At 39.4% G+C, this 15,519-nt stretch overlaps 1 protein-coding gene and 6 non-coding genes across 7 annotated transcripts; all 7 read left to right on the forward strand.

The window, feature by feature from the left end:
- Window positions 1-1,593: 1,593 nt before the first annotated feature.
- On the forward strand, window positions 1,594-8,952 carry LOC143845965 (large ribosomal subunit protein eL31-like). The gene is made up of 2 exons (XM_077354368.1): window positions 1,594-1,767; window positions 8,512-8,952. Exons 1-2 carry the CDS (start codon window positions 1,682-1,684, stop codon window positions 8,789-8,791), a joined length of 366 nt encoding a protein of 121 aa, XP_077210483.1. The 5' UTR covers window positions 1,594-1,681; the 3' UTR covers window positions 8,792-8,952.
- LOC143847621 (small nucleolar RNA snoR86) lies at window positions 3,966-4,090 on the forward strand. The gene has a single exon (XR_013235148.1). It is a non-coding gene; the product is annotated as a small nucleolar RNA snoR86 (small nucleolar RNA).
- On the forward strand, window positions 4,683-4,807 carry LOC143847623 (small nucleolar RNA snoR86). The gene has a single exon (XR_013235150.1). It is a non-coding gene; the product is annotated as a small nucleolar RNA snoR86 (small nucleolar RNA).
- On the forward strand, window positions 5,379-5,503 carry LOC143847624 (small nucleolar RNA snoR86). The gene has a single exon (XR_013235151.1). It is a non-coding gene; the product is annotated as a small nucleolar RNA snoR86 (small nucleolar RNA).
- Window positions 6,076-6,200, forward strand: LOC143847625 (small nucleolar RNA snoR86). Its single transcript, XR_013235152.1, has one exon. It is a non-coding gene; the product is annotated as a small nucleolar RNA snoR86 (small nucleolar RNA).
- Window positions 6,773-6,897, forward strand: LOC143847622 (small nucleolar RNA snoR86). Its single transcript, XR_013235149.1, has one exon. It is a non-coding gene; the product is annotated as a small nucleolar RNA snoR86 (small nucleolar RNA).
- On the forward strand, window positions 7,368-7,492 carry LOC143847626 (small nucleolar RNA snoR86). Its single transcript, XR_013235153.1, has one exon. It is a non-coding gene; the product is annotated as a small nucleolar RNA snoR86 (small nucleolar RNA).
- Window positions 8,953-15,519: the final 6,567 nt, after the last annotated feature.

Raw genomic sequence — 15,519 nt, forward strand, 5'->3', positions numbered from 1 at the left:
GAAATTTCGGTCGAAATTTCGTTTTCCTGAATCGGTCCGAAATTTAAGGGATTTTGCCAAAATATCTGGAATTAATTAGTTATTCAATATATTCCCGAAATATCAGCTTAAATTACTGGGCGAAATTTCAGGGGGAGATAAAATAATACTTTTTTGATTTCTTTGGATTTCGAACGAAATTTCAAAATTTCGGTTTCGGTGAGTACCGAAAAGCCGAAACTGAAATTTAAAACCTTGATTGGGACAAAATAGACACAGACCCCAGACCTTGGGTCAGGTGTTCTTCACTGTAGACACCACCAAGAACAAGGAAGAGGCTCTCTACTCCTAGTCACTAAGTAGCCCTATTCTATCTCACCTAGGCCTGTTTGTTTTGGATTTTAAGAACCAATTGTTAGTCCAGAACTGATTATTAAATTCAAAATTGATGCTCAAAAATCCAAACAAATGGGGTCTAATTAATAAGGCATTTAGGATCTGGCTGCTGCCTGGAATCCATAATCGTGTTGCTTACAAAGAGGGGCCTTGACTTGTTCACTTACAAACATGCATTGTTTAGGCCTCACTTAGGTAATGGAGGCCCCTATTCTGATAAAGAGGCTGAGCCTGATAGCATGCAATCTTGATGTTTCTTCATGACACAGCCCTCCTCACCAGAAGGAATCTTTTGTTACGGTCTTGAGTGGGGGCTCGCCTAGGTATGGGACTAGGTGGGACCCAGCCTGGTATGTGACATGTTTAAATGGCCTTGCCTAATGTGTTCCATCAGCTCTGGAGCTTTTGGCACATTGGTAAGGTACCTATCATTATCGAAGCAGCCACCACGTCTTATGTTGGAGTCATGGAAGGGGCGACCTGTGGAGAAGACTACCTGGTAAAAAGCCAAAGTGAAAGCCACCAGCTGTCGTAGAATGGATGACATGTGGAAAGGGCTACCTGGCAAAAAGGCTAGAGTGAAAGCCGTCACAGAACGGGCTTCGGAGGATGGCGGATGCGGAAGCATGGTGGCATGTTATGGTGGCCCGCCTAGGTATGGTACTAGGTGGGACCTAGCCTGGTATGAGACAAGTTTAAAGGACCTAGTCTGGAGCTTTTGGCGTATTGGTAAGGTACCTAACATCTTTGATTTATGTCCGGCGATCAAGTAACACTCGAACCACCCCAGTTTCATCACTTGACTCTGGTAGATCACAAACAATCACTAAGGCCCTTTTTGGATTGCAAGAAAAAAACATTTCTGATGGAAACCTTTTTCATGGTGAATTTTTTCTTTCCACAATTTAGAAGAAAATAGTATGATTATGGTTAAGTGAAAGGGATATCATCATAAATTGAGGGTTCATCTCTCTTCACTGATCTAGTTTTAATCAGTCAATATAGGGGCATGCCGGTCATTTCAATTTAACAAAGCAATGCCCTAAATCTATTACCTAAAACGAAACGAAAAGACAAAATAGTCCTCATGACTAAACAACCCCTGTTCACGGTTAATATCTCAACCAATCCAGGCGTGGTCTTTTCGTAGTTTTCTTTAACGACAGGGTACTTTATTACGATAGTGTGTTAATATATCATCATCAGTTCCCAACTTCCCATTCTAGGGTTTCTTCGTCCCCAGCCGAGAGAGTTAGGGTTTTTAGGGTTTTTAGGGTTTTGAGAGAGAGGGTAAAGATCTGCAACAATGGTGGAGAAATCGAACAAAGGGAGAACGGAGGAGGTCGTTACTAGGGAATACACTATCAATCTCCATAGGCGCTTGCATGGATGGTAATGCTATTTCCATTTCGATCTTTCTCTCTCACTTTTCCTCCTCTGAAACTTTTTGACCTAAATAGATCTGACTTAAATCGCAAAGATCGAGCGATTTGTCTCTATTGAATCTATTTTATTTTGTTTTCTAATCTTTTTAGCTTCTGTCGAATGTATTCTCTTTGTAATTCGTGACCGATTCTCGGTATTTTAGATTCCTGATTCGAATATTTGAATTTTCTTTCCAGTTCATTTGTTTTTTTGGTAATCGTATAAATTTATGAAAACAAACCGATTTTTTGTTCATTCTCTCTAATTGATAAACATAATAGGTTAGGCTTTATAGAAGTTGAACTGGAATTTTCTTTCTTCCTACCATATAGAGGAAAATGATATGATTATGGCTAATTTAGAGGAATACCATTCTAAATTGAATGTTATTCTATATAAAAATTGAATATGGTTAGTTCAAGTTATCTATTTTCATCTGTAAAAACAGTAAGAAATATTATAAATATTTCCCTTTCACTTTAGAAAGTTCTTGCAATCCAAGCAGGGCCGTATTTTTCCCCTTCTTTGTGAGAATTCTTCTGTGTAGTTGTTATTGTCATTAGGTATTAGGACAGATCATGTGGCGATCTATTTGGTGGAATGGTCAGCTTAAATAGACAGCATTTTGGCAATTTAGAATCGATTTTATGCTTCCTCAATTTTTTTGGCAGAGGTGTTCTTTTCTTGGCAATCATAATCTTTTAATTTTTAACTTCATAGTACTATTTTCTTTTGTGAAGTTGGAGTATCATTTATCAGTGTTTGAATGCATGTAATTGTTTTGGGATCCGTTGTTTCGTCAATTTTAAGTCTGTGTAGTCTTTGTATCTTCTCCAATGCCATTATTTTAGTGGCTCCTCTGCTCGGACTCTGGCTGTGGGGAGTTGTGACTGATTCAGCAATGGCTAAGTTCTCAGTGTGTCCACTCATATTTACCAGAAAAATTCCCCCCCTGATACATTTTCTGGGTTTGATGGTCATCATTATAGACTAGTGATATGTTCATGCGCATACCTCTTTGAGCTTGTAACTTTTACCCCTTGTGCTTTGCTTATTATTTTTTGCTTTTTTAGGGCCATCTCTGCAAAAAACAACATATTCTGTAATTCCCATGTTCTTCTATAACAATTCCTTACCTTTCAAATAATATGTATGAATGTATGTATGCATGCTTATATTTATGTTTATGTTCATGCAGTCCTGATGCTTCACTACTTCAAATTGTCTACTTCAAGAATTCACATTGTCTCCTGCCTCCTACACCGAGCATCTTTCTCTATTATCATATGTGCTCATGTGATATGATCACTTTCCCTAAAGATCTGATCAACTTATGGCTCAATACCCGTAGAACTCAATTCATGTGTCTACCTGAACTCTGTTCATGAGTTTACCTGAAGGCTGTTGGACAAATTAGACATTAGTTGTCTATTTGCTAAAAATGGAATGTTATAGGTCTCATGGTTAACAGTTTTTATTTTGGCCTTTTGTGCCTTGAATTTAAAGGGAGATGAAATGTCATTGAAGGGTTAGCATAGTGAGAGTCCTTCCTTTTTAATGTCCGCGTCCCCCCTGGTTGCTATATATTTTCTTACCATTACATAAGAATCCCATAAAATGTTATAAGGTGTCTAAGTTCAATGTTAGTGCAAAAAATGGTTCATTTGGTCACATCTTAATTTTCGTACAATTTAGTGTTCTTTATATTGTAGCTAACTTTATAGAAAAAGTGAAGAGACTCCTACGGTTTACAACCTAACCCTAACATAATCAAGATTGTGTCGATTTTAGGGTTAGGTATTTGTCTTATTCTTTCCGTATTACAGTTAAGTTTCTCTATATATTGCCATGTTGGGGAGTTAAGTTGAGAAACGAGAGCGAGTTGGGGTTAGGTTTTCGCTTTCTTTCCTCTATATACAGTGATGTTGGGGGTTTAATGGAGAAGCGAGAGTGAGATAGGGTTAGGTTCTTGCATTCTTCCAAAAAGGGGAGATTGATCTAGGATTAGGGTTTCATAGTGAGAGGGATAGAGAGATCTGTCCCTAAAGGCTTATCTTGAGATGTTTTTTTTGGTACGTCTTTTTCGTGAGTATTTAAAGCTTTCTGTATCCAATTTGTAGTTTTTTCTAATTTACCTTGAGAATAATTAATCTGGCCAATTAGCAGAGCAAAGGCGTCGAATAATATGGCGTGAATTTTTGCATTGAAGGTTGGCAAAATCATACCCAAGCAATTCTCCGTGCCTCTCAAAATTCTCTTTTGAAGGTGGCCTCGAACAAATTGCCACATTCTTTATTATTTGTTTATTTCTTCATTTCAATTTTTTTTTTTTACAAACTAACCCTAACATAATGAAGATTGTGTCGATTTTAGGGTTAGGTCTTCGTCTTATTCTTTCCGTATTAGGATTAGGTTCTTATATATTGCCATGTTGGGAGGTTAAGTTGAGAAACGAGAGCGAGCTGGGGTTAAGTTTTTGGTTAGGTTTTCGCTTTCTTTCCTCTATATACAGTGATGTTGGATGTTTAATGGAGAAGCGAGAGTGAGATTCATTAATCTACCGAGCTGGGGTTAGGTTTAATTGAGAAATGAGAGCGAGCTGGGGTTAGGTTTTCGCTTTCTTTCCTCTATATACAGTGATGTTGGGGGTTTAATGGAGAAGCGAGAGTGAGATATGGTTAGGTTCTTGCATTCTTCCAAAAAGGGGAGATTGATCTAGGATTAGGGTTTCATAGTGAGAGGGGTAGAGAGATCTGTCCCTAAATGCTTATCTTGAGATGTTTGTTTTGGTATGTCTTTTTCGTGAGTATTTAAAGCTTTTCGTATCCAATTTGTAGTTTTTTCTAATTTACCTTGAGAATAATGAATCTGGCCAATTAGCAGAGCAAAGGCGTTGAATAATATGGCGTGAATTTTTGCATTGAAGGTTGGCAAAATCATACCCAAGCAATTCTCCGTGCCTCTCAAAATTCTCTTTTGAAGGTGGCCTCGAACAAATTGCCACATTCTTTATTATTTGTTTATTTCAAATTTCAATTTTTTTTTTTTAAAACAAACTAACCCTAACATAATGAAGATTGTGTCGATTTTAGGGTTAGGTCTTCGTCTTATTCTTTTCGTATTAGGATTAAGTTCTTATATATTGCCATGTTGGGGGGTTAAGTTGAGAAACGAGAGCGAGCTGGGGTTAGGTTTTTGGTTAGGTTTTCACCTTCTTTCCTCTATATACAGTAATGTTGGGGGTTTAATGGAGAAGCGAGAGTGAAATTCATTAATCTAGCGAGCTGGGGTTAGGTTTTTAGTTAGGTTTTCACTTCTTTCCTCTATATACAGTGATGTTGGGGGTTTAATGGAGAAGCGAGAGTGAGATATGGTTAGGTTCTTGCATTCTTCCAAAAAGGGGAGATTGATCTAGGATTAGGGTTTCATAGTGAGAGGGGTAGAGAGATCTGTCCCTAAATGCTTATCTTGAGATGTTTGTTTTGGTATGCCTTTTTCGTGAGTATTTAAAGCTTTTCGTATCCAATTTGTAGTTTTTTCTAATTTACCTTGAGAATAATGAATCTGGCCAATTAGCAGAGCAAAGGCGTTGAATAATATGGCGTGAATTTTTGCATTGAAGGTTGGCAAAATCATACCCAAGCAATTCTCCGTGCCTCTCAAAATTCTCTTTTGAAGGTGGCCTCGAACAAATTGCCACATTCTTTATTATTTGTTTATTTCTTCATTTCAAATTTTTTTTTTTTAAACAAACTAACCCTAACATAATGAAGATTGTGTCGATTTTAGGGTTAGGTCTTCGTCTTATTCTTTTCGTATTAGGATTAGGTTCTTATATATTGCCATGTTGGGGGGTTAAGTTGAGAAACGAGAGCGAGCTGGGGTTAGGTTTTTGGTTAGGTTTTCACCTTCTTTCCTCTATATACAGTAATGTTGGGGGTTTAATGGAGAAGCGAGAGTGAAATTCATTAATCTAGCGAGCTGGGGTTAGGTTTTTAGTTAGGTTTTCACTTCTTTCCTCTATATACAGTGATGTTGGGGGTTTAATGGAGAAGCGAGAGTGAGATATGGTTAGGTTCTTGCATTCTTCCAAAAAGGGGAGATTGATCTAGGATTAGGGTTTCATAGTGAGAGGGGTAGAGAGATCTGTCCCTAAATGCTTATCTTGAGATGTTTGTTTTGGTATGTCTTTTTCGTGAGTATTTAAAGCTTTTCGTATCCAATTTGTAGTTTTTTCTAATTTACCTTGAGAATAATGAATCTGGCCAATTAGCAGAGCAAAGGCGTTGAATAATATGGCGTGAATTTTTGCATTGAAGGTTGGCAAAATCATACCCAAGCAATTCTCCGTGCCTCTCAAAATTCTCTTTTGAAGGTGGCCTCGAACAAATTACCACATTCTTTATTATTTGTTTATTTCTTCATTTCAAATTTTTTTTTTTTAAACAAACTAACCCTAACATAATGAAGATTGTGTCGATTTTAGGGTTAGGTCTTCGTCTTCTTCTTTTCGTATTAGGATTAGGTTCTTATATATTGCCATGTTGGGGGGTTAAGTTGAGAAACGAGAGCGAGCTGGGGTTAGGTTTTTGGTTAGGTTTTCACCTTCTTTCCTCTATATACAGTAATGTTGGGGGTTTAATGGAGAAGCGAGAGTGAAATTCATTAATCTAGCGAGCTGGGGTTAGGTTTTTAGTTAGGTTTTCACTTCTTTCCTCTATATACAGTGATGTTGGGGGTTTAATGGAGAAGCGAGAGTGAGATAGGGTTAGGTTCTTGCATTCTTCCAAAAAGGGGAGATTGATCTAGGATTAGGGTTTCATAGTGAGAGGGGTAGAGAGATCTGTCCCTAAATGCTTATCTTGAGATGTTTGTTTTGGTATGTCTTTTTCGTGAGTATTTAAAGCTTTTCGTATCCAATTTGTAGTTTTTTCTAATTTACCTTGAGAATAATGAATCTGGCCAATTAGCAGAGCAAAGGCGTCGAATAATATGGCGTGAATTTTTGCATTGAAGGTTGGCAAAATCATACCCAAGCAATTCTCCGTGCCTCTCAAAATTCTCTTTTGAAGGTGGCCTCGAACAAATTGCCACATTCTTTATTATTTGTTTATTTCTTCATTTATTTTTTATTTATTTTTACAAACTAACCCTAACATAATGAAGATTGTGTCGATTATAGGGTTAGGTCTTCGTCTTATTCTTTCCGTATTAGGGTTAGGTTCTTATATATTGCCGTGTTGGGGGGTTAAGCTGAGAAACGAGAGAGAGCTGGGGTTAGGTTTTCTGTTAGGTTTTCGCTTTCTTTCCTCTATATACAGTAATGTTGGGGGTTTAATGGAGAAGCGAGAGTGAGATAGGGTTAGGTTCTTGCATTCTTCCAAAAAGGGGAGATTGATCTAGGATTAAGGTTTCATAGTAAGAGGGATAGAGAGATCTGTCCCTAAAGGTTAATCTTGAGATGTCTGTTTTGGTATGTCTTTTTTCGGTAGTATTTAAAGCCTTCCGTATCCAATTTGTAGTTTTTTCTGATTTACCTTGAGAATAATGAATCTGGCCAATTAGCAGAGCAAAGGCATCGAATAATATGGCGTGAATTTTTGCATTGAAGGTTGGCAAAATCATACCCAAGCAATTCTCCGTGCCTCTCAAAATTCCCTTTTGAAGGTATTCTCGCACAAATTGCCACATTCTTCATTATTTGTTTATTTCTTCATTTCAAAAAAAAAAGAAAAAACGGTCCATAGGCCACCCAATCTGATGATTTGACCCAGTTTTTTTTTGTTTTTATTTTTTTATGAAACATTGGTTCTGTTCCAGAGGGATTGGTGAAGCAGCAGTTGTAATTTCAGTCCGCCCCCACCCATCCTCCCTGTCCCTTCTCTATGTTTCCATCCAATGTGTTCCTTTGGATTCCTTTTGGTACTTTTCTTTTGGCAAATTACACTTTCACAAGTAATATGTGTTCGGTGCCGTTTTTTATGCTTTAATTTAGTTAGTTGCTAGATTAATGAATCTAAACCAGATGCCTCGTGCCATGAGGACTCGGTCTAGAGCACTTTCCGCTACTCTTGTGAGCGAGAACACCTTTGGAGTAATGAAAATTGGGCCTTGGAAACATGTAATATGTGTTCGGTGCTGTTTTTTATGCTTTATTTTAGTTACTTGCTAGATTAATGAATCTAAACCAGATGCCTCGTGCCAATAGAACTCTGTCTAGAGCACTTTCCGCTACTCTTGTGAGCGAGAACACCTTCGGAGTAATGAAAATTGGGCCTTGGAAACATGGTTCATACAATTTTAATTGAAGTATTGTATTTTCAATACGGATTCTCATGAAGAACATGTGCCTTCATCCCCCTCAATCAATCGACATTTCTTGTTTGTTTTTTGTTTGGGTAGTTAGCAAATTAAGAAAATAAAGCTAGATGTCCTTGGCCAAGAAATCTCAGACCCAAGACTTGGCAAAGATATTAGAATGATTGCTTCTTATCATGTGAGTTGAATTTTAGTGCATATATGGGCTCATTGTTACTTTTTATTGTACCTAATCTTCACTTAAATCATTCCAGATGCCCAGTATGTTGTGAGGTCCCAAGACTGGGAATGCCTTTTCCTTCTCTTTTCTGCATTTTTTTAAGGTCTTCTGTTGCTTTTTTTGTCATTGAATTCTAGTAACTAAAGAAGTAATGGTGTTTTATTCTTGAGCAGTACCTTCAAAAAGATGGCTCCTAAAGCCATAAAAGAGATAAGAAAATTTGCCCAGAAGGCGATGGGCACAACTGACGTTAGGGTCGATGTGAAGCTAAACAAGCAAATATGGAGCAGGGGGATCCGGAGCGTGCCAAGACGAGTGCGCGTGCGCATTGCCCGTAAGAGGAATGAGGAGGAAGATGCCAAGGAAGAGCTCTATTCTTTGGTCACTGTTGCAGAGGTCCCACCAGAGGGTCTAAGAGGACTGGGGACCAAGGTCATTGAAGGAGATGATTAAACTCTTCCTAGAATTTTATATTCTCAGGTAATCATTTATGTGAAAGACTCTGTGATTTCATTTCAAATTTTCCATGCGTGTTAGGATGTAATTTCCATTATGGGATCAATATGACTTGATTTAAATTTTGACTGGGAAAGGGTTAGTTTACATTTGATGGATGGTGCTTTAGGTTTGAACTGGAGCTTTTGACTTGAAATTTACCCTTTTTTAATGGGATGTTCCCTGCAAGAGACTAGGTTCCACTTCTTCCTTGTATTTGTTGCGCTGATATCCCTCCCCCCCCCCCCCCCCCCCTCGACGGCTGGCTGACGTATTCCCACCATTTGACCGGTCTCTCTCTCTCTCTCTCTCTCTCTCTCTCTCTCTCTCTCTCCACACACACAACAGGAACAGTTGGTGGGCCCAACAGAAACCATTGGTGGAATGGTGGGCCCATCTTTGAACACCGTAGGCCCCGCCTATACCACACCATAGGATAATCCAAACCGTTCATTTGATGGGCCATAAACGTAAGTAGGTTGCGTACCAAAATATTTTTTCATAGGCGGATCCTAGCCCTCCGATCTAAATAGAAACTACATCTTATACAACCTCTATAGATTGTGGGGTTGTGATCATCCTACGGAAATGATTTTTGGGGCACAACCTTTTTACATTGTGGCCCATCAAATGGACGGCTTGGATCATCCTATGGTTTGAACGGTACACTTCATTTTCAAAAATATGGGTGGGGCCTAAATTGGTACGAACCACACCATAGGATGATCCAAACCATGGACGGCTTGGATCATCCTATGTTGTGGACGGTATGCTTCAATTTGAAAAATATCGGTGGGGCCTACGATTGGGCCTTAATGTTAGTGTACGACCAACTCCATAGGATTATCCAAACCATGGACGGCTTGGATCATCCTATGTTGTGGATGGGCCTTAATGTTACTGTACGATCACAGGATGATCCAAACCATTCATTTGATGGGCCAACCCTTTTGGGGGCACAACCCATTTACGTTATGGCCCATCAAATGGACGGTTCAAATCATCTTATGGTCTGGACGGTACACTTCATTTTCAAAAATATGGGTGGGGCCTAAATTGGGCCTCAATGTTACTGTACGAACCACACCATAGGAGGATCCAAACCATGGACGGCTTGGATCATCTTATGTTGTGGACGGTACGCTTTAATTTGAAAAAAAATTGGTGGGGCCTACGATTGGGCCTTAATGTTACCAACTCCATAGGATTATCCAAACCATGGACAGCTTGGATCGTCCTATGTTGTGGACGGGCCTTAATGTTGCTTTACGACCAACTCCATAGAATGATCCAAACCATTCATTTGATGGGCCACAATGTAAATAGGTTGTGCCCCAAAAATCATTTCCATAGGATGATCACAACCCTACAATCTATAGAGGTTGTATAAGATGTAGTTTCTATTTAGATCGGAGGGCTAGGATCTGCCTATGGAAATGATATTTTGGGACGCAACCTATTTACGTTTATAGCCCATCAAATGGACGGTTTGGATTATCCTACAGTGGTATGGGTGGGGCCTACGTTGTGTAAAGATGGGCCCACCATTCCACCAACGGTTGGGCCCACCAACTGTTCCTGCTGTGTGTGTGGAGAGAGAGAGAGAGACCGGTCATTGGAGTTGATCCCAATGACAACCATTAGGTTGCTCTAATGCCATTGAGAACACTTTGATTGGATGATTCCAAGCTACATGCTTGATATTTTGCTGATGCCAGAACAGACGAAAAAGCTGGAAGGCTACAAGGGAAGGTTGAGCGCGTGAAGTCTAATATTTTTTACTTCATAGGATGATCCAAACCGTTCATTTGTTGGGCACAACTACACTCCTTAATTCATCTCCACCGGATGTTCTAACTCTTCGATGTGGAAAACAGGGGGTGAATTTATCACCTTAGAAAAATTAAATACTTACTCTTTAGATAAAGTAATTTTAGGCTTGGTAGCATTTTTTTCATTTTTTGTACGTGAACTTTTGGGAAATGTTATCGCCACTACTGTGTTTTGACGAGGGCACTCCTTAGTTTCTTAAAAGTACGGTGTGGCCCGCACCATAGGATGATCCAAACAGTCCATTAGATGGGCCACAGCCTAAATAGCTTGTGCCACAAAAATCATTTTTATAGGCTGATCCTAACCCTCCGATCTGAAGGTTAGAGGGTTGAGCCTAACCCTCTATAGATTGGAGGGTTAGAATCGACCGGTGGAAATAATTTTTGAGGCACAACCTATTTAGGCTGTGTCCCATCCAATGGACGCTTTGGATCATCCTATGGCAGGCCATACCAAATACAGTAGTGCTGATAACATTTCCCTAACTTTTTTGCGCTTTTGTAACCGAGAGAACCCCTAGAGTATATTTTGGCCATTGAGAGTTAATTATGAGTCCATATAAGTGTAAGTTGGACCTACTTACACTCTAATATGAGTCATATTAGAGTATAAATCAAGCTTACCTGTAGAGGCTTCGTTAGAGTATAAGTGGGGTTTTGGTGTGTGCCTTCGATTATATATATATATATATATATATATATATATATATATAGAGGAATATGTTTGTGCGCTTGAGCGTTGGAACCAAATGGTGCGCTTGAGTGCACCCATTCACATGGGTCCCACAATTTCTGTGAGGATCCAAACCATTCATTTGCAAGGCCTTATCATAGATAGGGTGTGTACCAAAAATCAGCTCCATTGAATCATCCTAACCCCTCCAAAAGTGGAGGGCAAAAATTGGCAGATTTGTGGTCTGTCCATTTTGACCTCCACAAATGGATGGGTTAGGATGATCCTATGGAGCTGATTTTTTGTATACACCCTATCTATGTAAGGCCCTTTCTAGTGAATGCTTTGGATCATCCTAACAATGTGGGCCTCATTGGTTTGAGAGCTCAAACTCACCATAAGGTTCCAACGCTCAAGTTCACAATCCTTTTCCTCATATATATTTGTCAATTTTTGTAGCATACTTGCGAGCTAATGTGAGTACAGTAAGACCATGGTTTTAAATTTTGACCGAAATTTCGGAATGTCAGAAAGTTGAGGGGGTGTCTTTGATACCTTTGATACCACGGGGTTAGAAGTGGAATTTGACCATCTGTATTTTCCCCTAAAAAATATAGGGAATTTCCTCATAATTATCCTCAAGGACTACAAAGTATATTTGCCAAGATACATGTATTATGCAAGTTGGGGGTGTTTTAGTCATTTCAACTCCACTAACATTGTTCATTTAAATGTGAAGTGCTTAATTTGTGATTGGCTTGTGCAAGTAGTTTTGCCATTTTGATAAAAAAGAAAAAGAAAAAGGGAAATGATATCATTCCCCCCCCCCCAAAAAAAAAAAAAAAAAAAAAAAAAAACCAAAACAAACGAGAGGAAGTTGTTACCTTGTGAAGAGGACCAAGAGGTTCAATTCCATTCTCTATTACCAGATAATTATTCATTGGCCTTATTTCGATTGCAAGAAGAACATCTTTAATGGGTTCGCAAGGAGATAATATGATTGTGATTAATTTAGAGGGATATCATCATAAATTGAAGGTCCCTCTAAATAACAACTGAATGGGGGTAAAGAACATCTACTTTTTTTATAGGTATCTCTCATGGATTCCATAGGTTCAGACTGACCGACTCTTTCTTTACCAGATTTTTTGAATCGACTATAGGATGAGATTAGGGCTGCAACTCGAGGCGGGTTTTACCCGACCCGCATCGACCCGACCCGAAAATAGCCTGGGTTGGGTTCAGGTTTCATGGGTTTCGGGTCGAGCCGGGTTGAGAATTCAAAAGCCCGCATGAATCTCGGGTCGAGCCGGGTTTGAAGGGGCTCGACCCGACCCGACCCGAGTTACATAAGTTATAGTATGTACATTTTTTTCTATTGTTAGTTAAAAGTTAAAAGTAAAAACCCACGCACCCATTGTTACTGTATGTGAGTGTAATTTCTGCTTCTATTAGTTGAGTTGATTCAAGTGTTTGATTCAGCATTGTTTGATTGTAATTACAACATTGTTTGATTACATCATTGTTTGATTCAAGTATGATGTGAGTGTAATTACATCATTGTTTGATTCAAGTGTAATGTGAGTGTAATTTCTGCTTCTATGAGTTGAGTTGCCTTGCCAAACAAGAATTTTCCTTAAAAAATTGCGTCAACGTGAAAAAACCCGACCCGACCCGAACCGACCCGAGATTTATCATGGGTAGGGCCGGGTTTGGGAATCGTGGGTTTTCCGAAAAAAAACCCGACCCGACCCGACCCGAGATATTTCTCGGGTAGGGTTGGGTTCTCGAAAACCCGACCCGCCCGACCCGAGTTGCAGCCCTAGATGAGATGAGGCATTAAATGGCCAAACTTGACTTTAAGAAGAGTGAATTAGTAGTTCAATAAGCAAGAGTTCAATTGTGAAGGTTTTAGTACAATAATACAATACCGGACTAGAAGCTGCTACATGGGAAAAATCTCACAAGATCGAAGAAAATATCCTAAATTTGCTTAAAGAACTCGCAGGTCATATTCTAACAATTACCCTAACCCTGGGGCTTTAAGTTTTTAATAATCAAAATAACATCATCCCTTCTACCAAAGATTTAATTATATCATTGCCCAATTGAGAATTAAATTTAGAGAATAGTGTTCCCGTGCAGCTGCTCATATAGCTTATCTGAGCAGCTGCTTTAAAAACTCATGTAGACCCATATTTTTGGGCTGATCCAAGGCATTCATTTGAAAGACCCTTCCATGAATAGGGTGTGTACCAAAAATGAGCCTTTTAGGATCATCCTAATCCTGCCATTTGTGGAGGGAAAAAATGGTCAGAAACAGTGTCTGTCCATTTTCCCCTCCACCTTTGATTGGGTTAGAATGGTCCTATAGGGCTGATTTTTGGTACACACCCTATCCATGGAAAGGCCTTTCAAATGAATGCTTTGGATCACCCTAAAAATGTGCGCTACATGAGTTTTTGAAGCAGCTTATCAGATAAGCTATTTGAGCAGTTGCAGAAGAACACTATTCTCTTAAACTTATAGCTACTTATAAATCATAATAATGGAAAAAAAATGACGTACTTTTCAGTGAGTATTCTGACATCCAACATCTAAACCACACATAAAAAAGGGAAATGATATCCCCCAATCTATTCTAGAAACCCTAACCGTTGTCTCTAAGAATCCTACCCATACAAAACAACTAAGAAAGCATACTCCAGAAGCTACAAAATCTAAACTAATTTATTCCACGCCAAGTGGGACCCATCTAGGCAAGTAAACATTCTCTCACTAAAGATTGCATTCACCGGGCCAAAACCCATCAACAAAAATCAGAAACATGCGGTGGGATTTGCTAAGCTCCATCGCAAAAGGCTTTTTGCGGCTGGTCCGTCGCACGTCAGACCGGCCACCTCGTGATCTAGCAATTCCCACACAAAAAAAAGATGGTAGGGACCTGCTTAGGGAAGGGTTAGTCATCCTTTCTTTATGCTCCAAGAAACAATTTTGGGGATAATTTCTTTATTGATTTCGATTAAAAGTAATATGTGCTTAGATAAAGCACTCAGAGATAAACATAGAAAGAGATGGAGATAAACATAGAAATTGATGAATCAAATTCATCCTAATCTAACTTAGTATCCTAATCTGATGAGATTCCATCTTATTCTCTTACCCATACCAAACAACTAACATAAAATACCAAACTAATTTATTTCACTCTAAGGGGGACCCATCTAGTACGTAACACCTAACCAGATGGATTGGGAGGACAATCACTCGGATTCTTCAGAGGCAACCTTGTCCTTGTGGGCTTTCTTGCGGGCTTTGTTGGGGCAACCTTGTTCTGATTCGAGGATGAGGAGGATGAAGAGATTGAGGGCGAAGTAGGAAGGAAAATCCCAGCCGTCCGATTTACTGGACTCAGGGAGGGGGCAGAGGGGTCCGGTTCATGTAGTAAGGACTTTCTTGTGGGCCTTCTTGGGTTCCCTGGCTCGACCAACGGCTCACCCCTCCCCTTGTACGGACTGACCCCCTTAGCCGGTTTCTCACCATTCCTGCTGTGAAATGCTGAAAGCCTTGGAATACAAGAATTCAGAGAGAGAGAGAGAGAGAGAGAGAGAGAGACTTATATTGGTGAGTCTTATTTAAGATTTTGGGAGAATTTATATGATGCCCGACCGGCAAAATCAGACGGTAGGCGGTTTGCCACCTAGACCGTCTGATTTTGATGGTCGGGCACCATATAAAAACTCAAGATCAAAATCAGACGGTAGGCGGTTTGCCACCTAGACCGTCTGATTTTGACTGTCGGCACCATATAAAAACTCAAGATTTAGAGGGAGAGGAATAAGAGTCACATTTGAAGGAAAGGATGATGTGAGATGCGTCTACAAAGACACTTTTTGACATTTTGTGATCGGACCCACCCGCATGATGTTGGCATGATCTGGACCATTCATCTTGTGGGCCAGTACATGGATATGCCTTACCTAAAAGATCCACTTATTGGTTCTATGTGTGCGTAATCAGGTCCGTTGATCTGTCCAGCGACCACAACTCAATCCAAATATGCCTCTGAGAACACCTTAATTAGACGATCCTAGACCTGAATCCATTCAGCTTGTTTAGGATTCATTCAAGGCAATCTGAACCGTTGATTTTTGTAGTTTTTATGTTATGCATGGAATGTC

Source organism: Tasmannia lanceolata, unplaced genomic scaffold, assembly GCF_043159265.1.
Source record: "Tasmannia lanceolata isolate RefF3 unplaced genomic scaffold, GAP_Taslan_0.1 ptg000015l, whole genome shotgun sequence".
NCBI classification, from domain to species: domain Eukaryota; kingdom Viridiplantae; phylum Streptophyta; class Magnoliopsida; order Canellales; family Winteraceae; genus Tasmannia; species Tasmannia lanceolata.

Bases quoted from the DNA above. Each gene is read 5' to 3' on its own strand.
- LOC143845965 (XM_077354368.1), top strand. From the start codon at position 1,682: ATGGTGGAGAAATCGAACAAAGGGAGAACGGAGGAGGTCGTTACTAGG. The intron at 1,768-8,511 runs GTAATGCTATTT...ATTCTTGAGCAG, and splicing joins CATAGGCGCTTGCATGGATG to TACCTTCAAAAAGATGGCTC.